This window comes from Leucopleurus acutus (assembly GCF_964270905.1).
Source record: "Leucopleurus acutus genome assembly, chromosome: 13".
Classification (NCBI taxonomy): Eukaryota; Metazoa; Chordata; class Mammalia; order Artiodactyla; family Delphinidae; genus Leucopleurus; species Leucopleurus acutus.
In genome coordinates this window covers 41808067-41833972 of record NC_139155.1, presented here as the reverse complement: position 1 = coordinate 41833972, position 25906 = coordinate 41808067, and the positions used below count along the sequence as shown (strand labels likewise).

General features: G+C 37.4%; 1 protein-coding gene across 5 annotated transcripts in view; it reads right to left on the bottom strand.

Moving 5' to 3' along the window:
- Positions 1-25906, bottom strand: part of NOL4 (nucleolar protein 4) — a gene marked incomplete at both ends in the record, with an annotated part of 393313 nt that overhangs the window by 176530 nt on the left and 190877 nt on the right. For all 5 annotated transcript variants that reach the window (XM_082853659.1, XM_082853657.1, XM_082853658.1 and 2 more), the window contains one exon: positions 3957-4240. In XM_082853659.1, coding sequence (XP_082709785.1) covers positions 3957-4240 — 284 coding nt within the window. The remainder of the gene's footprint in view (positions 1-3956; positions 4241-25906) is intronic.

Below are 25906 nucleotides of genomic sequence, written 5' to 3'. Positions count from 1 at the left end.
TTCTTTTGGGGTTCTTTTTTCCCTACAAACTCCTTCTATGTCAATTGTTCCTGATGGGTTTACATTCTGCAGGATGATATATTTTGAGCTCCTCTCTCCCTAGTCTATGTAATTCTGAGGTGATCTTATCAACCACAACAGCTTCTAGCAGCACTTCTCTGAAATCTTTCAAATGTCTCTCTCTCCAACCTGGATGTTTCTTCTAAGCTGAAACATATGTCCCCAATACCTATTAAACATCTCTAATGGATACTGCATAAATACCATAAACTTTATATGTCAAACCAGCTTCCGTCAAATGTTTCTCATTTTGAATCTTAGTAAATGTAATCACCATTCACTCAGGAAACAAGACCCTAAATCCTGGAGTCATACCAAAATGTTCTCTGCTTCACTTTCCACATTCAGTAAAACTTTATTTCTCCAAAATATTTGAGAAACTACTATGTACCAGATATTAAGCCATGTGCTAGACATACCGCAGTGAGCATGGTAGACATCATTCTTATAGAATTTACATCCTAATGGAATGTACAGAGGTAAAGAGGCCATTCATATGGTAATCTATGTGAAAGACATTCCCAAGAGTTTGACAATATACAACCTATGGAGCTGTATATGGTAATCCTGCAGACACAGTGTCAAAAGAACAAAAGTATCATGTTCGTTATTACTTTTTTTACTATGCCTCTGCATTATAATTTTCCTGGACTGCCACAATAACTCTCTAACCATTTTCTGTCTTTTTTTCCTAGTCCCTATTGTATTCATCCACTACAACGTTGCCAGAATAATCTTTCTAAAATTCCAAGCTGACCATAACCTTATCATGCTAAACACCACCTATAGGATACAATCCAAAGTCCTTAAACCGGCCTACAAAGCCTTCATGATAGAGCCTCTTGATCCTCCATTCCTCCACACGTTCTCCACTGCGGCCGTGCTAAGCTCCTTGCCAATCTCCATGCTCAGAGTACTCTCTCACTGTTCTAGGCCTCGAAACATGCTCTACCATAAATAATCCTCCCCATCTGAATCACTTCTTGCCCTTCACACTTATCCCTGGCATCGATGTCTATAAAGTCTTCCTTAAGATTCATCATGGTCCTATGGGTGTCCCAACTCTGCTCTCTCATGTCACCCTGCCATATGCCCAACATATTACTTACGGAATCAGATTATAATTACAAGTTTGCTTCCCTTTCCTGATAGACAATACGTTTTTGAGAGTCAGGGACCCTGCTTTGCTCATTTTCATATTTTTGCTTCCTCTAACAGTGCCTTGCACGTAGGAGTTCCTCGATAAATAGTTGGTGAATAAATTAATTGGTGGCAAATAGTCTACCTTGCATAATGATATTGGGTTTTTCCTCACATACCATGTTATGAAGTCATACCTATCTCGGAATGGACAGTAGTTTCCTAGTCTAGGAGGCCACTCACCCTTCCTGTCTCCATTCCAGGTCCTTCACAGTGTCTAATAAGAGAATCCTTCTGAAAAATGGCAGTCTTACAATTCCTTCAAAGTACAAGACTCACTTCGTGAAGGAAGCCCTCTTCATTACTTCAATAGAAATAGTATATTCTTATTCAGAACTCTCCATGTTTTAACACAGGAATAGATATTTGCCTACTTTTTTGCTAAGAAACTTTTCTATGTATATGTGTAATAGGGAAGAATAAATCTGACTCCATACTGGATCTGTTTATTTTACTTTAACCTTCCTGTTCTATTGTTTTTGCTACAAGTTAAAAATGTTGCCTACAGCCTGAAATATACAGGATAGCCCATTCTCAAGGCTCTGAGAATGTTTAAAGGTATAACACTTCTTCATTCATATAGAGATAAAAAGTTGCAGAACAGAGAATAACATTTATGACCGGACCTGCCTGGACAGCTACAAGAACAAAGGATTCCCACACCAAGAAGTCTGCACCGACCAACCATACACCCTCCCCTTTTAGTATAAAAGAAGTCTGAATTCTAACTTGGATAACATTGTTCTTTGGGACACTAATCCACCATCTTCTGGGTCTGCTGGCTTTCTGAACAAAGTCGCTATTCCTTACCCCAATACCTCAACTTATTGGACTGTTGTGCGGTGAGCAGTACGAGATTGCACTTGGTAACGTATGTACTCTCTTTACCATGACTGTATTAAGAGCCGTATGAATAAAGACTCCTCTGTCTTTGAGTTGTCTCTATTATCTACCCATTGCTGTAAGTGTGACAGGTATTTAATATATCCTTTTTGAAAAAATTCCCTCTGGATTCTGGTCCCAACATGCTGCCACAACTATTCTTACGAATTCAATTATTTTCTATTTCAACTGATTTGATTTCTTAGCAGTGTCTATCAAAGCTGACCGCTCTCTTTCTTGAAAGATGGACTTTCCTTAGCTTTCCTACACTATGCCCTTCTGATTTGTCTTTTGTCTCTCTGGCTACTTCTCAGTCAGCTACGGAAGCTGTTCTTTAACCGAACCATTAAACCTTCTTCCTCAGAGGTGCCTCCTTCTCCCCCGGGTCCACTTCCCATCTTACTCTTCACAGCTCAATCAATCTGTGCTTTTTATAGCCTCATTTTGAAAGAGGTAGGAAAGTAACTTCATTCCGTCTAATGTATGGAAGAATGTGTTTTAATGAGCATCGTTCCTATGGTAATATTGAACAGGGGGGGAAAGAAGAGAAGAGCAAACCACTGGATGATTTTAGAAAAAAATTTCTGCAGATATATAGCATTAAAAGGACATTTTGTGATTAAGTTTTACAAAGACAGGGTTATGTGGAGGGCAGGGAAACTTAAGGGTTGTTTTGTTCTGTAAAATGTAACATGGGGATTCAGATCATGTTAGTGAATATAAAATCACCTGTGTTTGTATGATCTGGCTTTAAACCACCAAAGAGAGTACTGTGCATTTACCCCTGCAAAAGTTGTAACAGCCTTCCTCAGGCAGAAGTGTTTAAGAGTCTGATAATGTCCAGTAACTTACTTAAAAGAGGATAAAACAACACACCGTCAGGCAAGCAATCGGATTTAAATAGAGCCAATTTAGAAAGCATAGCGCTTTAGTAAATTCAGAAATTAATCCAGATTAAGACATTTTGCTTTCAGGATCTATTTCAAAAGACCAATTCTACAGCTCTAACTTAGAAGTGCGAGCAGTGGAGGGAGTCAAAATGTATACGCTATAAAAATCCTCATGCGTTCAAAAGCATACCTTCAAAAATTATAGAGCAAAGTCATCAGCATGAATTATTTCAAAATGATAGAAATATAGCTTATTGTTTTAAAGAATAAATCCATTGGGAATGGGGAATATTGTAATTTATTCTGATATAAAGAATCTAGAAATTTAGATAATATATCTGAAACACATTTCTGTCTTTTGTATAACACAGTTTATGTTAAATTGTTTGTTCAAGGAGTCATTTGATCTATACGTTTCATCCAGAAAACTGACACATTTCTCCTATGCACGTGAAGTAAGTTACTGACTGAAGTCCACAGGTCTCTAAAGCAAACTTAAGAATTTAATTGAAATTTTATCGCCACATACGCCTATCCAATCAAGGAGAAACTAGTGATTTTTTTATAGTTCAGAATTGTGTTCTGAGAGCTAAACTTTCACATCTGAGTTCAACGAACTCCCAAAGACAAGATGCATAAGATTATATAAGTGAGACACATTAAATCAAGTGATTCCATATATAAAAACCCACCACTTTGCCTAAGAGAGGATGCATTTTGTTCACTGTTATTCCTGAAATTTATTCTGTTTATATAACATGAACACACAGTATCTATGATTATAAATTTCTTGGTAACCCATTGTTGGGATTTGTTTAAAATATTTTTAGTGACGATAATCTTTATCTCTTGTATAAATAAGTATTTCTTTGTGACCTTCATGACCAACTTAAAAGTTCTTTGAAAATCGTAACATGACCTTACCTTGCTTCCATTTTCTCTCGCTTCTTGTTCCATCTTGAGGTCAGAAATTAGCAGATTCTTATATTTGTTTTTTCCATTACTGCTGTGGTCATCTATTCTGTATTCTGAAGTCAGCTGTGCTGAGAGGGGACTGTCACTCAGGTTCAGTGGCTGCTCGTCCGGCTCCAGCCCAGTTTTGCCATCACCGTTAGAGTCGCCCATCTCCCTGCAGTGTGTTCCCCCTGAAGCAATTGAACTATGCCCCAGAGTCTCATTGCCATTAAAGCTCTCGGCAGCAGAATCATCTGTTGGAAAGAAAAATTTATATTTTGATTTTATTGATATGCTAATCAGTTTCTACTTCAACTAGCTTTTTTTTTTTGGTACAAGAGATAAAAGGAAAATTTATAATGATAACAGGATAAATGTAACAAGAGGTATAACAATCTTCATAAACAATACCCCTAAAAATTTGCTACGATTTTGATTGGGATTGAGAACTTACAGCTTGACAATATTGAATCTTCCTAGTCATGAACATGGAAGACGTCTCTATTTACTTAGTTCTTCTTTGATTTTGTTCATCAGAGTTTTGTAGTGTTCCTCATATATATCTCATACATATTTTGTTAAATTTATACCTAAGTATTTCAGTTTGGCATGCTAATGTAAATGATACTGTGGGTTTTTTTTTGTTTTTTGTTTTAAACATCTTTATTGGAGTATAATTGCTTTACAATGGTGTTAGTTTCTGCTTTATAACAAAGTGAATAAGTTATACATACACATATGTCTCCATATCTCTTCCCTCTTGCGTCTCCCTCCCTCCCACCCTCCCTATCCCACCCCTCAAAGCACTGAGCTGATCTCCCTGTGCTATGCAGCTGCTTCCCACTAGCTATTTATTTTACGCTTGGTAGTGTGTATATGTCCATGCCACTCTCTCACGTTGTCCCAGCTTACCCTTCCCCCTCCCCATATCCTCAAGTCCATTCTCTAGAGAATAGACTCAACTACTATTTATTGAGCTCCAATTGTGTGCTTGGCATTGTGCTACCTAATTTTACATATAATGTGTAGTTTATCCTTAGCAATAAACTTGTGAAGTAGCCATTCTTATTTTTAATCTAGTAGGCAAATTTAGGCACAGGAAGTGAAGTAAAATAATTAGAAGATAAAATAATAAGATGAAACAAAGAAAACAGTTCAATCTCAAATGCAATCTCAGAGAAAAGTAAATTAAAAAAAAAAAAAAGCGAGAACAAGATATTTGCCAATTATTTTGCAAGTAGTTTTTGTTTTTCCAGGGAGAACAACCAGATTTGGTGAAAATTCTCTGATGAAAGCATCTTCCACCTTGCTAGTGGGGTATATATTGGTACAAGCTATGGGTGTTTAATATGCATCTGAAACATTAAAAGTGCTCAGAAACTTTGCTCCAGTCATTATGAAGACTCTTAAGCCTAAGGAGTTTAATCATTGCATGCATCTCTGTGCAGGTAAAAAGACAGTTAAATCAGTGTTGTTTATAATACAAGATTTAGAAATGATGTAAATTATCAAAAATAAAAATTTGGCTTAACATATGTTGGAACGTTTAGATTATGGAATTAATCAATATTCCATTTTAAATACACAAGAAAATGTGAGTCATGAGGCACTGACTGGAAAAAACTAGCTACAGAGAGGTGTGGTCGATATGATCCCGATTTCGTAAAAAGAAAACACATAAACACAAGAACAAAAAGACTGAAAAGTTGTAGTCCAAAACGTTAATACTGATGTCCTCTTAACAGTGTGGCACTGGATTTTCTAATATTCTCTATTATCTACTCTATGTATAATTTATAATGTATTATAAAATGTATCATTTATAATATATAATTAAATGTATATACAATTTTTCTATAACAAAAATGGAAAAACTGTAGAAAAAAGGGAAAACGGAGAAGCAGAATTAGGAAACCTTTTCTGGCTTTAAAATATATAATAAGCTTGTTTAGAAGAAAATATATCAATAACAGTGTACTCAGAGTCAGAAATAAAATTTACATAAAAAATAAAATTCTGTTTCTCTTAATTTCCTCTTTACATTTATGATAAGAATTTACTATTAATTTTAAAGGATTATGATGGACAAAAGTATTAAACTGCTTCCTTTAGGGCAGGGCTATCAATGAAACCATGTAAATATCAGTGAGCAAGAGTAGTAATATTCAGTGATTTTTTGTGACTATTTTGTTTGATTTCTGCTATTCTCAAATATGCTTTCCTTTTGTAAGGTGTAATGAAATATTTGATGCCATCTAATCAATTAAATTCACAGAAATAATGTTTACATTCTGAAGGAGTAGTACAGCTCACTTCTTCATTCATTTGTTCAACAAACATTTACTGAGTGCCTATTTTTGGCCAAAAGGGGGTCAAATATTTGACCAATAGAGACCCCTGCAGCTTCAATGAGTCAATGAGTTCACAGATAATTTAAAGAGACAGACAAATAAATATTCAACTAAACTACAGAGTAAAAAAGGAACAAGGAATCCAGAACAAGGGATAAAGGCATCAGAGGTTTCTAAAGAAGGTGGCTGAATTCCAAAGTTTTAACCAGGTGAAGAGTTGGGGAAGAGCATTCCGCACCTAGACATCGGCAGGTGCAAAGTCACAGAGGCAAGAATATGCAGGGCACATGAGGAATAAGAGTAGAGAGCTGAACGCAAAAGAGAGACAGAAGAAAGGAAGACCTAAAAAGGGAGGAAGATAAGCGTTTTGTGTATCAGAGAGCTTGGATTTTACCTTGAGTGTCAACAGAAGTAATTTTAATTTACTGTGGGAAGTGATGTGAGAAAAATATGCTTTAAAGAGATGACTCTGTCTTGGATGAGAACAGTATGAAGGTGACAAAATGGAAATTGGGGAGACCAGTTAGGAGATGTAGAAGCCATCTAAGTCAGCATTGCTGAAAGCTCAAAACAGCAGCAGTGCAGAATAAGAGTGGATGACTAAACAAAATCTTAAGAATAGAAAATAAATTGAAAACAAACTTATGGTTACCAAAGGGGAAACGCAGGGAGGAGGGATAAGTCAGGAGATTGGGATTAACATACACACTCTACTATATATAAAATAGGTAACCAACAAGGACCTACTGTACAGCACAGGGAACTCTACTTAATATTCTGTAATAACCTAAATGGGAAAAGAATCTGAAAAAAATGAATATATGTATATGTATAACTGAAACACTTTGCTGTACACCTGAAACACAACCTTGTAAATCAATTATACTCCAATAAAAAAGAAAAAAAAAAAAGAACAGTTAAGATTGGTAATAGATAGACAAGGGTCCAGAACAAAGCCCAGGTTCCTTGCTCTTGTAAAAAATGAAAACAAAGGGCATTCAGTGTAATTATCAGCAAAATAGTATTTTTAAACAATTTTCAGAACCTATTTTGTGAGAAAATTAAAACGTGTTCACAGCGCAAGATTCTACTTTTAAATTACTCTGTTTATGTACCCGTTCAAGAAAAGACCTCATTTGGAGAGAAGACAAGAGAATTTAGGAAACTGGCCATAAGAAATATGACGTAGCAGTTTCCATGGCTATTAATTTGAGAAACTGATAACATTCTTTTAACAAGGAAATATCAAGGTTTGAAAAACAAAATTAGGGGAATAACGTATGAGTAATTTGGAATTTTATGGACGTTCTTTTATGCTAAGTCATATGGTTATGCTAAAGTATGAAAGGTCATTTCTGATTATTTCTTTCCAAGAAAATCCAAAGAAGAGTATAATGGACACATTCAAGTCCAATTATTTAATTCATGAAGAAAACTGTGATTTAACATTTTGTGAACTAGAATCCTTTAAAAAATAATAAAAGTTTCATGTAAGAAAAGTTTATCAATATGTTAAAAAATATAACGCTAAAGATACATTTAAAAACTAAATCTACATTAGCATGAAACAAATCCAATATCAATTATAGTTAAAAATTAAACAAGCTATATCTGTTTCTTTAATCTGATATCATCATAAATATTAGTAAATAGTATACCGTTTATTCATTTTTCAGGTAAGAGAAACATCATTTATCAGGAGAGTCTTTAATAAAAGTCATGTATTTATAATTTTTATATAAAGAATAAACAATAAAGGAGAAAATATTTTTAGACAGAGTGGTTCACTCCAGATGTTACCAAGGTAACTAAATTCAACAGCTTTACATATTTCATTCCTGAGTAAATCAGTACGTTTCATGAAGAACAAATTAATTATTCACTCATTTGTAACAAATACATATCCACATATTTTATCTTGTAAATGGTAAAAGAACTGATAATCTCACATGCCACTGTTTCATAAATCAAAATTTAAAACAAAGTTTTTGATGTCTGTATTAGAAAAATTTAATATAAAGAGGTGAGCAGACATTGAGGATACCGTAATGATTTTTTATTGTCTAGCTTCATAAAACCACGTTAATGGCTTTTATTCTCTCTTCCTTAAAGATACTTTTTCAGAATTATAAACCACAAATCTAAGACTCCTGTTTATCATAACAATTCACATCAGTTTACTGCTTTACATGGGAAATCTACTTCCTTACCCAACAGAGTTTGCTCCAACCTGAGTGGCTGCTGGCATATGGGTACCGGGCTGCTACACATGTAGTGTTTAGATCTGTAGATACGACCTTTAGGTTCACAGGCCCTGATCGATGGTGTTTGTCTCAAATTTCAGCCTGGGTACCATAGAATTGGAATCAAAAACTCTGTATTTGAGTCCCAAGGAAAAACAGCACCTGGAGCTTTGGAAATTAAGGTGCCCAGTGTACCTAGCAACAGAGGAGAATGTGAAATATGATGACAGGTAGTGTGGAATCTAGTGACATCAGGAGGGCAGTTGAATATTTGGGTTGTGTTTGTGCTGAGGTTAGTTTTGATGGGATGGATTTAGTGTTGCCAAGGGGGCTGTCCAAGTGAGCCTGGCTCTTGTCTATCACACTGACCATGAGTGGCAGCCTATTTGTTTACTTCTTTCTCCTTCCCTACTCCCCATTCCCTCCACCAATTAGTACAGATCCTAGAAATACCATTTGTTTAAATTATTTCTAACATCCCCACCAGCATTTTGTGTGAAGTAGTTTCATCAGCACCAGAGTCAATGGTTAGTTCTCCCTATATAAAAAGAATTAACCTATAACAGTGTGTGGTGTATGTATATTTAAGTATATCTACTCATATACATAATATGTATCTCTCTCTCTCTCTATATATATATATACACATACATATATCTATTTTCTCTCTATATGTATACATGTATATGTATATCTCTATTTCTGTGTATAAATATATGTGATATATATTTGAAATCTCCCAAAGCACCTGACCTACTTTTGTACTCACTTTCAGTAGCTCTTCATTATGGCCTTTAGGCCAAGTGCCTTGGGAAAAATGAATAGGAAAAAAATATATATCATCTTCGTTTTAAGATTAATACTTGGAAATTTAATCCTAAAATGCAGGTCAGATGCTTATAAGGTCCAAAAAACTATTTATTGTTTGCCCCAAAATGCAACATAGTCTCCCATCTCTAGTCCTTTGACTACATTTTGAAGTCAAAACATTCAGACTAAGGAGTTTACTGATGCAGATAAAGTCATACCTGTGTTACATATGCATGCATGACTACTGCTGAAAGGTTATAGGACATTGATTTTAAAATGATCAAACCAATACTGAGAGTAAGAAAGTAACAAAGAGATTCAGTTTTCCAGTAAATTAATTATACGGAAGGGTGTTATCCTTGTTTGGGAGCTCTTAATTCGGCCCTTGCCATTGGAAGAATGGGCTCTAATTAAAGGAGCAGGATAGTGATGGCACTGAGATAAGCTACGTGTTCCAAAGCATATAACTTAAGCTCAGCACAATAATTAAATAAGACTAATTCTGATCTACCAATGAGGAAATAATGTATATTCTTTATATTACTTTCTTTACAAATTTTAACCAAATACCTATTATGTGCTAGACACTCTTCTTGAGATTGTGAGTTCATAGAGACTCCACATGGAATTTGTTCTTAGACCGTAACAAAAGAATTACGATGCAAGGCAGAAAACAGTGTCTATCCTACATGAGTTTCATATAAGGCACAATGAATAAACTAGGTTCTTAGGAGAAAGAAAAGTTGCCTATACATCGCTGGGGATGAGGAAGATATCAGAGAAGGCAGGTTACAAGAGGTGCAATTTGAAAGAGGTGAGATATATGATGGTGATGGTGGAGGTTATTCTACTTCAGAGAGTATAAAAGAAAAAGAAACACAGGCAGGAAAGAGCTGGAAGAGGACAGGGAATTGAGTATATTCTACAATTCTACATACTAAGACAGGAAACTGTATATTTCAGTAAAGTTGTGGACCTTTTACTCTGTATTCCTTTTTCTGGATCACATAAAATCATTAACGGTTCGTTCTCCCAGGGTAGGTACTTGGAGAAGCCTACTGACTATGTGAGGCTAGTCTATTAAAGTCTACCTCTGTTCCCACCTCAGAGCCACTGTCCACTGACTGATGACAAAGCATTCTCCCAGTTCTAAGAGGACCTATTTTTTGAAGTGGCCATTAATGTAATAACTTATGAATGGTTTCTTAATTGTCTAAATAAGTTATAAACTACTATTTTCATGCTTACCATTAGCTTGTTTAGGATTTCAAAGAACCAGACATTTTATAGAAAATGATAGGCATTAACATTTTTAATAATTACAATGTAATTTGAAAATATCTCTTATTTTGCTGATGAAGTCGCAGTTACTGTGAATACTGTGTTTTACTGACTACATTTATAATACAATAAAATGTTAACTTTCAGTTAGAGGTAAGTGAAAATTATATAGGTATGGATGTATATGTATACATATATACATGTGTGTATATATAGAGTGCTTTATACAAAGTTGATGTCATTTATATAAATTTGATAATAAGAAAAATGATGTCATAGATAGCCAAATGAACTAATGCAGCTGAATAAGACATTCATATAGTATTATCAACTCACTCAAGAAGTTATTTACTGTTATAACTTAAAACCAAAACAATTGGTACCGTGGGTCTTTTATGTTCTGTCTCATACAACAAGCAGTATATATGATGATAAAATCTCATTAAATTTAAAGTAAATCTAAGACAATTATAATATAGAAGTTCAATGTTTTCCATGAAAACTGACAGCTAACCACTGGAGAGAAATGCTCAAGAAAACACATTAAATGGGCAATAGAGGGGCTTCCCTGGTGGCGCAGTGGTTGAGAGTCCGTCTACCGATGCAGGGGACATGGGTTCGTGCCACGGTCTGGGAAGATCCCACATGCCGCGGAGCGGCTGGGCCCGTGAGCCATGGCCGCTGAGCCTGCGCGTCCGGAGCCTGTGTGTGCTCAGCAACAGGAGAGGCCACAGCAGTGGGAGGCCCGCGTACCGCAAAAATAAATAAATAAATAAATAAATAAATAGGCAATAGAAACAAGAAACAATGTCATGTAGTATTATAATAAAGCCATTCTATTAGAAAGTGATTTGAAAATTTATAAAAGGAGCAACTCAGGGCTTTACCATGAATTATCTTAAACTGAAAACTAAGTTAAATGAAAAATAGGTGACAGATTTGGGCTAAGTGATTCTGAAAAGAAATATTCTAATTAAAGCTAAAATTAATGCAATCCAAAAGGAGTTTCCCCTAATTTGGCATTTAGACAAACAACAACTCAGGAGGGTTTTTTTTGCCTTGCCAGTAATACGTCAGGAAATACTTTATCCTGAAAAGCTGAAAAGCAATGAAAAAAAAAAAAGAAAGAAAGAAAAAGAAGACCAACTATAACAAGCTTACTATTTGAAGCAAGTGTCATGGAGCTGGATAGGACTTTGGCTATCTTCAAATTTATCCTTACAGCAAGCACTGTTGGGTCTTTCTACCTCATAGAAGCTCCCCTCTCTGGGAAGTGCCCCTGGCTCACAGTGATAAGACATAAGTAGCCATACTTCTATTTTGTCTGTTAACATTTTTGGATCCGATTCCTTCACTAACTTGAACAAATCAGCCATTGTTCTGCCTAATGCATCCTTCTGAGTTCCTGTCCACCAGGTCACAGCAAGCCATTTGCTTTCACTCACTGCCATGTCCCAGGATCATATTAATTCTCCAGTTCTGTATCACAGTCTAGTTCACAGGGGACTTTAACTGCCAAACCAAATCCTGCTAGAAACCACCACAGTTCTACATATGATGAAACCATACTAAAATTTCTGGGGAGCAAAAATGGTATAACAATGTCTGCCTTGGTAAGACATGATGATAAGGGATGGATGATAACTCTAAAATACAAGGGCCTGCATTCTCGATGAGGGGGAATCTAGTGTTCTAGAGCATAACTATATACTATACACCCAATCCAAAGTGAAGGATATGTTGTTAAAACTTGACTTCTTTACCAATAAGAAGAAGGCACATCACCTAGTAGGTTTCGTCTGGTGTAGATTACAGTGAAAGGGGATTTTCCACTTGATCTTCATGAAGACAAAATGAATCAGGTATCTGTAGCAGACCAGGATTGCGTATGGAGCCGGCGGTAATCCCTAACAGGAGAATTTTTGTCAGAACAACCAAGGTTTTAGTGTAAGGCAATGTATTTTTCCTTGAGTGACTTTGCCTTTTGATAAGAGCTCCTAACTCTTTTCCAGTTGGACATCATGAATTGAGCACACTTGGTCCACTAAACATTGTATTTAGGCATGCTCAGTAGTCCTTCCTCATCAAGTAGAAGTGCAATATATAGAAATGAGTCTGTTCAGCCCCAGCGGCGTGTGAGCAGGTTGCTGAAAACTGTCACACGATAGTTGTTTCTTTCATCTCTGCCTAAGTGTCTTAAAAGAAGTTCTTTATAAAATCTGAGAACGAAAAATGTCAGCCTGGTTTCCATAACTCTGTGAAACACTGCAAAGGTACAGTCATTTCATGGAGAGACCCAAATATAGAAGAAAATCCACTAAATGGGCAAGACTTTGAGCAGTAAGTCTAGTTGTATATTCTCCTTAGAACAAAGATAATCTACAGTTATTTTTTACACCATTTCTTTGGCAGCAGCCAAATGGTATAGAGATGTGAAAAAGAAGAGTTTGGAGTATTTTTAAAGAGAAGTTGGAGGAAGGATGATATTTGATAGATCTTTCACAATAGGCTAAGGGCTTAAAATGTTCATATCCATGTTAATTTCCAACAAGACCCCACTAGCATAGGAGTTGAACTTCATAATCAAGTGTACAGAGTGACTTTTCCTGTGGACATCAATCATCCTACCTGCCAAACCTAGGTTTGCTCAGTGGGATCATGAATTGAGTGGCAATTAAAGTGGGGGTAGAGGATACACATGGGCAGGCACTGGGGGCTTCCATCACCATGTTGATCTGAGTACCCAGTTTGCCAACAAAGTACCCAATCTTAAGATCTTGATAAAGTACAAAAATCTGAGAAGCTTGCTAACTTCTCTGTGGCAGAGCACTTGTATTTGATGCCTTTAATTAGAGGGGATAGTTACTTGTCCTCAGTAGCTGGACACTTACTTTTGACTTGGTCCTGTATTTCTTGCCCATTCTTTCTCTAACACAACTATATATGAACCTCAGAATGTTTTACATGCTACCTTTTATCCCCCCACACATTAAATTTAATCAATGAAATCACATCGCAGTAAAAGAAATGAAGCAACTGGAAGATTTCCCTTGGAGTCATTGCTCTTTTTACCTACTCCATCCCTAACAAATTACAGACCTTAAAAAATAATGGAATGAACTATTAAAAACTTTAAAAAATAGCTGTGGTAGGGGACTTCCCTGGTGGTACAGTGGTTAAGACTCCATACTTCCACCACAGGGGACATGGGTTCAATCCCTGGTCAGGGAACTAAGACCCTGCATGCTGTGCATCATGGCCAAAATAAGTAAGTAAATAAATAAATTTTTAAAAAGAAAAGAAAGAAGACAATAAAAAAGAAAAACATTTAAAAAAATAGCTGTGACGCCCTGAGAGATATTACCTGAGCCTGAGGGGTTGCCTTTCAGGATGTGGTCATGTTCTAAACCAGCTACTGATACTTGGGGTTACCTCTCTTAGCCACAATATCGGTCTGGAAAACAAGGCTTTCCAGAGATGGAAGTGACACTTCTCACAATTCTTCTCTACAGCTGTAGGTTCTGTTGGCCTGTGGGAAGGATACTTCCAAGAAATGAGCTAGACAACTGACCATTTCACACCACGCAGGCCACTATGGGAAGAGAGAAACAGAAGAGCTATGTATTGCCTGCCATCATTGATCCTGAGTACCTGGGGAATAAGATGCCCGAAAACCAAAATGGGTTGGAATGAGGGTCCACAAGAACACCTGAAGCATTTCTCATTCTGCTCTGCAGAAAGAAAAATATCGTCAAAGCAATCTTTGCAGGCAGAGACAAATCTCATTTCCTGACATGACGCCTGACCTGGCAAATACCCTGAGTCGTTTAATTGCTAGTGAAAGAAAAGAAAATATGGAAGGAGTAGTGGAGCTGGTTCACCATAACTACTAGCTATGGCTTTGGAATAAGGCACAGAAATATTGCAACTAACGCAATATTTACCTAGATTTCTTTGCCATGAGCTGTCAAGTGTCTGAGGATTAAAAACAGATGCCTCATTTTCTTAAGTTTTATTTCCACTGTTGTATACAGGGGGTAGTAGCGGTACTTAAATATATTAATTAGTCCATTAACTGTATAATTTCAATTATTATGGAACTAAAAGAGGTAAGGATATTATTTGGTGATCTGGCCTCAGAAAGTGGGGCTTCTTAACATCACCTCTGTTTCTCTGTGCAATAGCTGGACAGGACTTAGATTTAGTTATATTTGGGGAAAATGAGGCTGTTTGTGGTTTAAGTGAAATAGGTGGTAAGTTTTCAGTAGAATTATCTTTGGATGTATAAGAAAGTTGCATGGTGTGTGATGGTGTGATGTGTGTGTGTGTGTGTGTGTGTGTGTGCGTTTGTGTGTCTGTGTGTTAGCAGAAAAATGATGCTATGTATTAGGCACCCATAGGGACAGAAACCTAGCTCATACAATCCCCTCCTAATACACAAGTGTAGGCTCCAGGAAGCATGATCACTTGCCACCCTGGAAAAATTTGGAGCTTTGAGACAGAGAAAAAGGGAGTCATTGGAACTAGGTCTTTTTGTGTTAATCTTTAGAAAGAAAGTATAACAATTATGGTCGATGGAGTTCCCATCATTTAAAAAAAATTAGAGCTGCCTTTAGTTCTTGTCTTTCCAGATTATTAGGCAACCAACTCCTTTATGAAATTTTGTGAGAAATTCCAGTGCCCCTTCCATAGATTCCCATTTTTTGTACTGTTTTTGCTTAATTTAGCCAAAGACAATTTTTCAGTTGAAAAAAGAAAGATTAACTAATGCATAATATTTGTTTTACTTCTGAAAAATCTGAGGAACAGGAATGTTAAGTGACTTGACTGGGTTCAGTTAAAAATACAAAGTACATGTTAAAAGGACTTGAAGTCATGTAATAAAATATAGTCATAGAACTAGAGGATGCTAAATTTGAAAAGAGAACACTTTCAGGGGTTATAGCGAGAGATATAATTTAATCCAATATTTGAACATTTTAATGTGTTTTTGTTTTGTTTTTTTTTTTGCGGTACGCGGGCCTCTCACTGCTGTGGCCTGTCCCGTTGCGGAGCACAGGCTCTGAACGCGCAGGCTCAGCGGCCATGGCTCACGGGCCCAGCCGCTTCGCGGCATGTGGGATCTTCCCGGACCGGGGCACGAACCCGTGTCCCCTGCATCGGCAGGCAGACTCTCAACCACTGTGCCACCAGGGAAGCCCGAACATTTTAATGTGTTTTTATTACCTGTCACAAGATTAAAGGTTAGAAGTTATACAGATCAGTTTTTTGTGAAGTATATGAGAAGTCACTCTGACAAAATTATCAAAACATCAAATAAGTTTCTCTCTAGAGGTGTTTAATTATGAAATGTAAGCTATTGGAGGGCAAGTTCTAGTTCTTATTCCTTTATCAATCTGTGATTAGCACATGGTAATTATACAATAACTATTTGTTGAATTGGACAATCACAGGAGATCACAATCACATATCTATTTAGTGTCTGTTTAAATAAACTGTGAGTCTTTTTACTTCTCTTTATATGTTCATGAACTATTTATTTATTAATAAATATTGTGTTACTGCATTAGACACTGGTAGGAAGAATCTAAAAGTGCCCCTCCCCACAAGATTCCACACCCTAATTCTTAGAACCTATAAATATGATGAGATATTACTCCTGTGATTATGGTATGTCATATGGTACAGAGGATGTTTAATAGGGAGATTACCTGACTGGGCTTGATCAATTACATGAACAGTTAAAAGCACAGAGCTCTCTCCAGTTAGTGGCAGAAAAGGAAGTTAGAGAGATCCAAAGCACAAAAGGTTTCTCACTGTGCCGCTGATGGCTTGAAGATGGAGGAGGTCACATAAGAGAATGCAAGCAGTGTTAAGGGGCAGGGCTGACAGCTGACAAGGAAACAGGGACCTCAGTCCTACAACCACAAGGAAGTAACCTCTGCCTACAACTTGAATAAGCTCTGAAGTGGATTCTTTACCAGAGTCTCCTGATAAGAGGTTAGACAGGCTGACACCTTGATTTTAGCCTTTGTGATACCCGGAGCTTAGAACCTAGTTGAACTTGCTTCAACTCTTGACCTGCAGAGCTGTTAAGCTTGTGGTAATTTATTACACAGCAATATAAAATGAATACAGTGAAAAACATCAAGGAATGTCTATGGTGTATTAAGATAGGTAATACCACTCAAAATTATTCAAGTATATTTCAATGATTGGTATGTATCAGTGTTTCTCAAACTTTAATTGCTTCAGAATTTCCTAGGTAGATTGTTAACAATACAGATTCCCTTGGGCACTAAAAACTTCTAACCCAATAAAAATCTGAAGTCTTGGTTTCATTTATCTTGGTCGGGGGTAAGAAGAAATCCTAGAATCTAGAAGCAATTCTCTTACAAGAGTTTTGGGGCCACATGTGAGAAATTAATGTAGATCATCTCCGACAACTAACCGGTTGAATATGCAATTGTGGGAGGTAAGTGTTGATACTAAGAGGACGGAATATGACTGACAGCTCTCAAATCTGAGCTCAGTAAGACAGAATCTAAGTATATTTTAATGCCATTTAACAAATCTCTAGGAAATTGTCAGAAAAAGAGGCCAGCCAAATATTCTCTCCCTTGATGAAAACTAATAAATAAGAGCCAGTTCTGGGCCCACTTTTTAAAAGACTCCTTGAAGGATATGATTTTGCCCAAAGAGCTTATTTCAATACGTACTGAAGAACTAAAGATGTTATTTTTGGGAAAAAGGATCACTTTGATTACCTTGATTAACAAACTCCTAGGCAAGAAGGTCTTTACCAAGGTCAAGTGTATGTTTACAAAATCAAGAATCTTTACCCATAGAGCAGAACTGTGTACCAACTATGGGTTCACATGTGCTGAAATCATTGTCAGTTTTTGCTTGCATAGTAGGTAAAGAGTATCGTTCTAGGAAAAATTGTCAAAATCTTCCAAATTTGTTCTCAGTGTCCCTCATGTTCTTTTTCCCATCTTCATGGCAAATCCACAAGCTACCTGTGTGCACACTGGCTCTCTGTAAGTCACTTTACTGAAAAACAGATTGACAGATTGACTGATTGATTATCCCTTGACTGAAATTCCCCCACAGGAAAATGCTACTTCAGCTAGGCACTTGTAATTTAAACCTTTTATCTCTAATTGTGGAATGAAAGGCTTTTCTCGTGGTATTTTCAGCCATTAGCAAGCAGATGAAGAAAAGAAATCCTGCAGTCATCTAGACCTAACTCATTCCCAGGTTTTCAGAGTAACTCGGAAGTGAATGATTAGAGTACATGATCTGTGATGTTTTCTCCTAACCCTCAAAAAAGTCCCTCTCCCTCCTGCAGTGGGTGAGCCAGGACCACTCAACAAGGAAGCTGAAACTCTCATGCCAACATCCTGAAACTTCAAGAAACTTGAGCCATCAAGCACTTCTTGGACTTAATAAGCAAATCCTACACTAAGAATTCTGAAAGGTTCTCCACACCCTCCTTCCTCTTACACACCGGTCATTTGCTGTTTTGTTCTCAGATCCATTCTTCTCCCTTTCTTTGCAAACCATTTCCCGGGTTTCCTTGACTATTGTCTTATGACTTGGTTTAAACAATGGGAGATACTGGCAGAGACAGGAGGGGAGAAAGAGAAAATGCCTGGGTATCCCCACTCCCCATCCCACACATACACCCTCTCTGATTCAGGAGGCCTCTCTGTCTCCAACTCAGGGGGCATCTTCTCCATGGCTCAGCTCCTGCCAGGAAGCGTCTTCCTGCCAGGGAGCATCTTCTGTGTGTCTGTTTCCCAGCAAGTAGCTCTGGCTCTTGGCCTCTAGTAATGCCAACTCCTCCCCAGCTTTTCCACCTCTAGCTCTAGCAGAGGCTTCCTTCTGTTATTAATTCCTGCATTGCATCACACATTGCAAAGAGTGCATTGTATTAAATTTTTCTAATGAATGACATGGAATGAACAACATTTTCCAGATTGGATCACAACTGATATAATTCGCTTTACTTTGGCCTCAAGACTTCTGTTTTCTAGCACCTGTGATGTTCTTATAGTCAATATTTTGTGACTTTTTTCCTTCATAATGCCAATTCATTATCTGATATCCAAGAAGTTTTCCCCGAGCTTTCTTTACCGTTTCTACCTCTGGGGTTGAAATCCATCATCGTCCATAACAGTGGTATTAATGAACTGACTGGCCATCTTGAAGGATTCAAGGTCACTAAGAGTTTTGGTGGCAATTATAAAGCATTATTTTTTAGATGCTTGTCAAAGTATTGGTACCTTTCTAATAAATAATAAATTATTCTGACTTAAAAAGATTCATCTGAGTAATGCCAATTGTTTTGAATCATTAAACATCTTAATTACACAAATCCTTTTGGTAGTCATTTCCTTTACAATATTCAAAACAGACCTGGGCATAAAATAAGCTTATCAGTTTTCCTATTTTAAAGATCTTGGTGAAGATAAAGAACTTATTTGCTCAAGTCACCTCGATGGTGACAAACATAGGATTAGAAACTGATTTCCTAATTTCAGACCAAATTTCTATCTAAATTGTACTGCTACATCTCAGCAGGAAACACAAGTCTAGGTATTGTGAGAAGTGCCTGAAAAAGTAGTGCTACATGGGGAAAGAAAAGACTTAACTTTCGCTTTAGGAGGCCCTTCGAGACACTACCAAATTGAAAGGTGTCATCTAAGGTTACCCATTTTGCAGTCCTTCATAAAATCAGGAATCACAGTGAATAGCCTGCTATCACCTTCCCCTCACTTAACAAAGGCATTCTGCCTACGCTTCTTGTAATTAGCATAAACTGAACAGCCATGATGTTTTTATAAATGCAGATGACCTTTCAATATCACCATGATTAGCAGAGTACTGGCTGACCAATGACATGATATTTATAACCAAAGACAATTCTATTTGACATTCAGAGCTGAATGATGTCAAATGATATTATTTTAGAAAGCTTGCTAAAATTTTGAGTAAGTAGAAAAAATCAAAGAACTTACAATTATATGAGATCAAAGAAAACCAATATTAACATCAGTATTTAAAGGATACAGAAAATTAAAGTCCTCTTGTTGAAGGAGAACAGTACCATGTTTGTTACTTTTCTATTTAAAAAGTGATTTTCATCTCATCATCACAAGAAAACTGAAATTTGTAACTATGTGCGGTAACGGATATTAACTAGACTTACTGTGGTTAGCATTTCACGACCTATACATCTATCAAATCATTATGCTGTATACCTAAAACTAATATAAGGTTGTATGTCAATTATATCTCAATTTAAAAAAATAAAGGAGTTGCACTCAGACCACAGTTAAGATCTATGCAAAGCACCATGAAGCCAGGGGCCCTGCAGCCACCTCAACAGGGTAAAGCTCTGATGCCACTTATATTCCCACCATCACACCCATCACCCCAGATCACCAGAGTCTGGGCAAAGGATAGATGAGGGCCAATGGTCACACTCATCGGAAAGAGTATGAAACCTGGATGACCATGGATGGCTTCATTACTATGAATGAGTATTCAGTAAGTGTACAACATGTGCATATGCTACCAGGTGCAAGGTTGAATAGTACTGTGAGTAAATACAAAAGAAATGGGGAGAAGGGGAGAAAGACCTACCCGCCCAACTCTAAAATAAACTCTGCAAAAATAGCAAACGCTGTGGCTGCAATGTAGAGAGTAAACTATAAGTCAGGGATATTTATAAATAATAAAATGTTCAACTTTAGTAACAGCAGGATCCTAGAGTGTTCATCCTCAGTCCATAAAGCCTTCAGACATTTGTCGCCACCCAGGGATAAAATGGTGAGACATTTTCAACAACATAGTACTTGCTTTGGCTGTATTAACTGCAGGAACTTAACAAAGAGTAAAGACAGAAGAGTGTTTCCACATTTTACATTTCTACTTTACACTCAAAGTACTGAGTACACTCAGTATACCTGAGTCAGTTTAAAGATTTAATTTTGTTAATCCTGAATTAAATAACCAAAGGTTAGTCTTAGCACCGATTTTTGGGGAAAAGGAGGATCATAGTTCAAGGAAACCGTGAAAGCCCTCAAAGAACTGACTTTGAAACCAAGCAAACTCTTCCAAGTCATGGGTGGCTGAAGAGCTGACTCTAGTTGAGCAGCCTGGGCAAAACGTGGGCAGCCATCCTGCCCTAAGTCCTCCTCTAGAGAAAGGCTCTCCCAGGCCCATCCCTACCAACGACCATGTAACAATGTTTGAAACAAGGTCAACTGGTTTAAAAAAATGGTTGGAGGGTAACAGAGGTCCTGCTCTCTGTCTGGGGTGGAGCCTAATAGGTTCATCTCTCAAACCAAAAGCTGGAACCGGCATTCCAGACCAACCTCCCAGGGAACCAACAACTAGCCAGGGTCTGTTCTTTTTCTCTGCTGAGGTCAATTGCTTTATTTTGGAAGATGATGTCCAGATCAGAAAAAAAAAAAAAAAAAAGGTAATTTTCGTAACTGACCTAATTTATACTTTATAGGGACCCAGTGAAGGAAAATTCATAGGCATTGTTTGCCCCATTTTACCAAAGTGAAAATAGTTGAGTCTTGAAAAGATCCTGTGATTCTCTAAAGGTAGCATAGTTAATGAATGACAAAGCTGGTACTTAATGGCAGACGCCACAACCAGCCCTTGGAAACCACTATGCTCTATTAGCTCTCAAGGAAGGTAGGCTTTAGAGACGGCTTGAGTATGGGGGAGAGCAGAATATAAAGAAAGCAAACTAAGGAGGAAGACAAGATAAAGGCAACTTGGAACAAGCTCTACAACAGGGAGACAGCCAGTAGGCAGGAGAAGAGGTACTTGGTGAAGGGCACTGAGGCCAGGAATCATGGGATTAGGAAGAAATACCCTGGAAGGTGTCAGGAACCTGGTGAAATAAAGTGATCAAGTGATCGTCATTAGTGTTCGTGTAGGGGGTACTGAAGTTGGAGAAATACCCTCTAAGAACATAGCCTCTTCCTCTTGCTCTGATGCCCAAATCTACTAAATCACAAACAATGAAAGGCTAAACTTTTTTCTTTGCTGTGTGCCCTGAAGCTAGCTTGACTTCTGTGGAGTGTATATTCAGCAAATGCCTCAAGAATTACATTGATTCCAAACCACATTGATTCTATTTTCTCAATTCTTGCTTTTCCTAGTTCAAAAATTTTATATTATATCATACACTAATTTTTCACACATGTAAGTCATTTCCCCAAATGTTTATGGACCTTGCTTTAACATTCCTTTGCATAAAGTAGTATATATAACAAGTCACCAAGAAGAAATATGATATTTTTTAAAAGTCAATGGAAGAAGAGAAAACATTTGGGGTTTTATTTATTACGGTAAAAGGACTGTCAAAAAGTAATGTCCGAGTGAGTTTGAGAAAAATAAAAACGACTAAGAATTAAAAGGATTCTCAGGTAATAAATATTCTTTTTATAGAAGTTATATATGTTCATTTTGATTAATACTGTTTCTATCATGATAAATCACTGAACTCTCCTCAAATCAAAAATAAAACATCTGTCTTGGTTGACCATTAAAAAATAATATCTTTAAGTCTCTGTACTGATTGTATCCACTTAAACTCTCTGAATTATACCCAAATAAGAGCTGTTTACAAAGTGATTATTTCTAATTAGCCAAGAGCTGCTCAAAATATACTCCCCTCCCCCGAACCCCATGCTACGATACCAAAATTACTTAACCACAGCCATCTATAAAATTGTCCTTTAGCTAAAGTGCAGTGGATTCTGGTTTGAAAGCCCTAGGTTCTTGATTTCAGCCAGAGAAGAAACATTTACTGAGCTTTGAATGGCCAGTTTAGTGGGGTGTTCGTTGCTGATGGTACATTTTCATGATCCTTTCTCAGTGGCTCTCCATTCAAAGAAACGAAACAGGACAATTAATTACACTGAATACATCATTTTAGTGTATGGACATCCTCTCCATACTCTCTTCTGGAACAAATGAACCTGCCAACAGCCTACTGTCTTGGTAGCCACATTACCTCCAAGGTCAATACTGCCAAGGCAGGCACCTGACCAAAGAACCATCAGACCATAAAAGGTCAAAACCACAACCAGTGTGGTCAAACCAGAAAGGTGATTTAGGTCAAAAAGGTTCCATCTCAGAATTTGAGCTAACTCCTCCCTCCTCAGTGTGTGGGCTAGTGATGAGTAGCATCAAAATCATCTGTGAACCTGTCAGAAACACGGAATGTCAGGTCTTACCCCAAACCTACTGGATCAGAATCTACATTTTAACAAGACTCCCGGTCTATCCATGTGCATAATAAAATCTCAGAAGCCCAAACTCCTAACTGGGTTAGCAATCACAGCTGAAGCAAAGTCACAAGGAAACACTGGGCTGAAGAGGTAACCAGGGTCCATGTTCAAGCTGAATTGAGCAGAGGAAGCCAGAGCGTGAGGACAGAGGGACACAGAGAAAAGGTACGTAATAGAGGGACTATGTGGCAGGTTGGCCTCACATGGTGTCATCATAATTACTAATTGTGCCCCCATTCGACTTTCAAATGTGTTCCTGTTTGGGCAACAGATTATATGATAACTCTCTATATAACTCAGTAAGATCAGAGTTAATTCACAGCCTGGCTGTTCCATACTTTCTGTTCTTGGATTCCTTAAATCACTGTCTCCCTTATTGTGACACATCATTCTTAAGAACATTGACATCTCCCTTCTGCCCTCATTATTTGAAGTAACTGATGCAAATATATTTACTGTTTAATTAGTGCCTTCTATGTACCATGAAAAATAATTAAAAATTATGTGCTGGGTACTTACTCTGTTATATCTATTCCTCAAAGCAGGCCCAGGTAATCTAATGTCACAGGGGCATATTCTGGGATCTTGATTAAATGACTTCCTCAAGGTCCCATAGGTGCCAAGGCCTGATTCACACTCGGGGCAGCTGACTCCACGGCCCTTGTCTTTTCCTTTCCACCCCATACCTCTCCAGGAGATGATCTCATGTCACCTAATTCTTCTGGTGATGCTGTAAACCCCAGCCATGAAAAGAAACCATGCTGGGATTTACCTTGTGGTCCAGTGGGTAAGACTCCGTGCTCTCAATGTAGGGGGCCTGGGTTCGATCCCTAGTCGGGGAACTAGATCCCACATGCATGCCACAACTAAGAAGCCCACATGCTGCAACTAAAGATCCCACATGCCGCAACTAAGACCCTTCGTAGCCTAAATAAATAAATATTAAAAAAGAGAGAAAGAAACCATGCTGGACATGATTGTCTCTGAAGGCAGAGAAACACTTTCTGTTTAAAGGATACTATCCTCTATCTCTCAATTTTTCTGACAAAATGCTTGAGTGCTTTGTAGATATGAACTGAGCTTTACTTTTTGGACCAAATAAAACAAGACATAGATTTTTTATTTTACTCTATTTAAACATTTTTTCCAAAAAATATACCTTTTTCTTACAGGCATCAAGGTATAATAACCAATCTGTAATAGTAAATATAGTGACATAACAACGTAAAATAAATTAATGAATTAAACCAGGACATTTTACATTTATTCAAAATGCATATCACTTAAGCTATTATTTACAGCTGTTATTAAGACAGTTCATGCCCAGGTTAAATATCTACAGAATCCTGAATTTCAATTCTCTTATTACTTTTGCTTATTTTTCCTTTTAGGGGTGGGAAGAGGGAATAGGAGGTAAGACTATAGTGGGATGCAAGGCACAATGCTTGCCGCATAGCAGTGGCTCAACAAGTTCTAAATAAATCGCCCAGTAGATGGATGAAAGGAAGGAAGGAAAGGAGGAAGAAATAAAGGGAGGTAGGCACATGCTCCTTGGTAATTAGAAAGAGGATATAATACTCTTCAAAAATCAGGATATTGAAATAGTTCTGGTTTTGCTGACTATGATTGATAATAAGACACTAATTGATTCTACTGAATAAAGTTTCTCAGATATAAGAATCAGAGAAAGTGAAAAACAAATGAAAGATGAAGGGGGACAGTAGGGAGAGCAAGTCATGGCAGGGGAGGGGAGGGAGGAGAGGAGAGATGAATGGGTGTAGAAGGGGCAGGGAGGGGAAGGCAGGAGAGGGGAGGGTGGGGAGATAAAGAGGAGGGGAGAAGAGAGGAGGAGAGTGGTTGAGTACGAATAACAATCACGTAGAGTTATCTGATTAATATGTGGCTCTCCCCCAGGACCCCAAGCTCTGAGAGAGCAGGGACTAGGTCATTTTCACTCTCTGTTGTTATCTACCACAGCTCCTGTGCCCGAGTACTGTGCTTCTCTGCGATAAAGAATTGGATCCTTTTATTTCCAGTCTCTCATGAACAAATAATTTGTAAAATTAAAAAATTAGAAATGTAGAAAATACAAACCCATTTCTTTGTGATTAAATTCCACAGACACACAATTGCTCTGTTCCACATCCATTACTCGCCATGGACCAGTAACAGTTTGCAGACCAACACTGGTCCACTAATGGCTCCTCAAAGAACTTGACCTGATAGAAACTCATTAAAATTTAGTAAAATATATAAACATTATAGACATCTGAACATTAGCAGTTTAGCAATAAATTATAGGATTATCATGGTTTTTGTGGAATTTGATCTATTTATTTTCCTCATTTTATTGCCACCACAATTCTGGGAAGAAGACAGGGTGGTAACTATGACCCCTATTTTAAATGGTTACATTGATGACAAAGGACAGGCTTGTTTACTGTTGGGGACTCAGTAGAACAGAAGGGGACTCAGCTCTCTTGACCCCCAGGCCACTGCTTTCTCTGATAGGCCTGGGTGGCTCCTTTTTTCTGCCATCAAATTGGACATGTGGCATTAATTAGTGAGCTGTAAGCACTTTCGTTTTCACTTTTGGCTAGCAGACTCCGGTGAATCTCTAATTTACATATTTCAGCTCTGTAGACATTTGCAGACCAGTATTTTAAGAGCTAGTCTTTAATTTGGCTCAGCCTGCCTTTCAGTATCTATAACGTTAAAATGAGTATTTCATTGTCATTCCAGCAGAGACTCTGCCACAACTAATCAACGGTTTCCAAAAGACGTGTGTGGTCAATCCTATCCCACCCTGCTCTGGTCTGTAAATTATTAGGTCTTTGGTAGTAAAAGCTGGCATACAACAACTCGTATAAAAACAATATGAAAACAATGACAACTTCAGCAAATCACTGGCA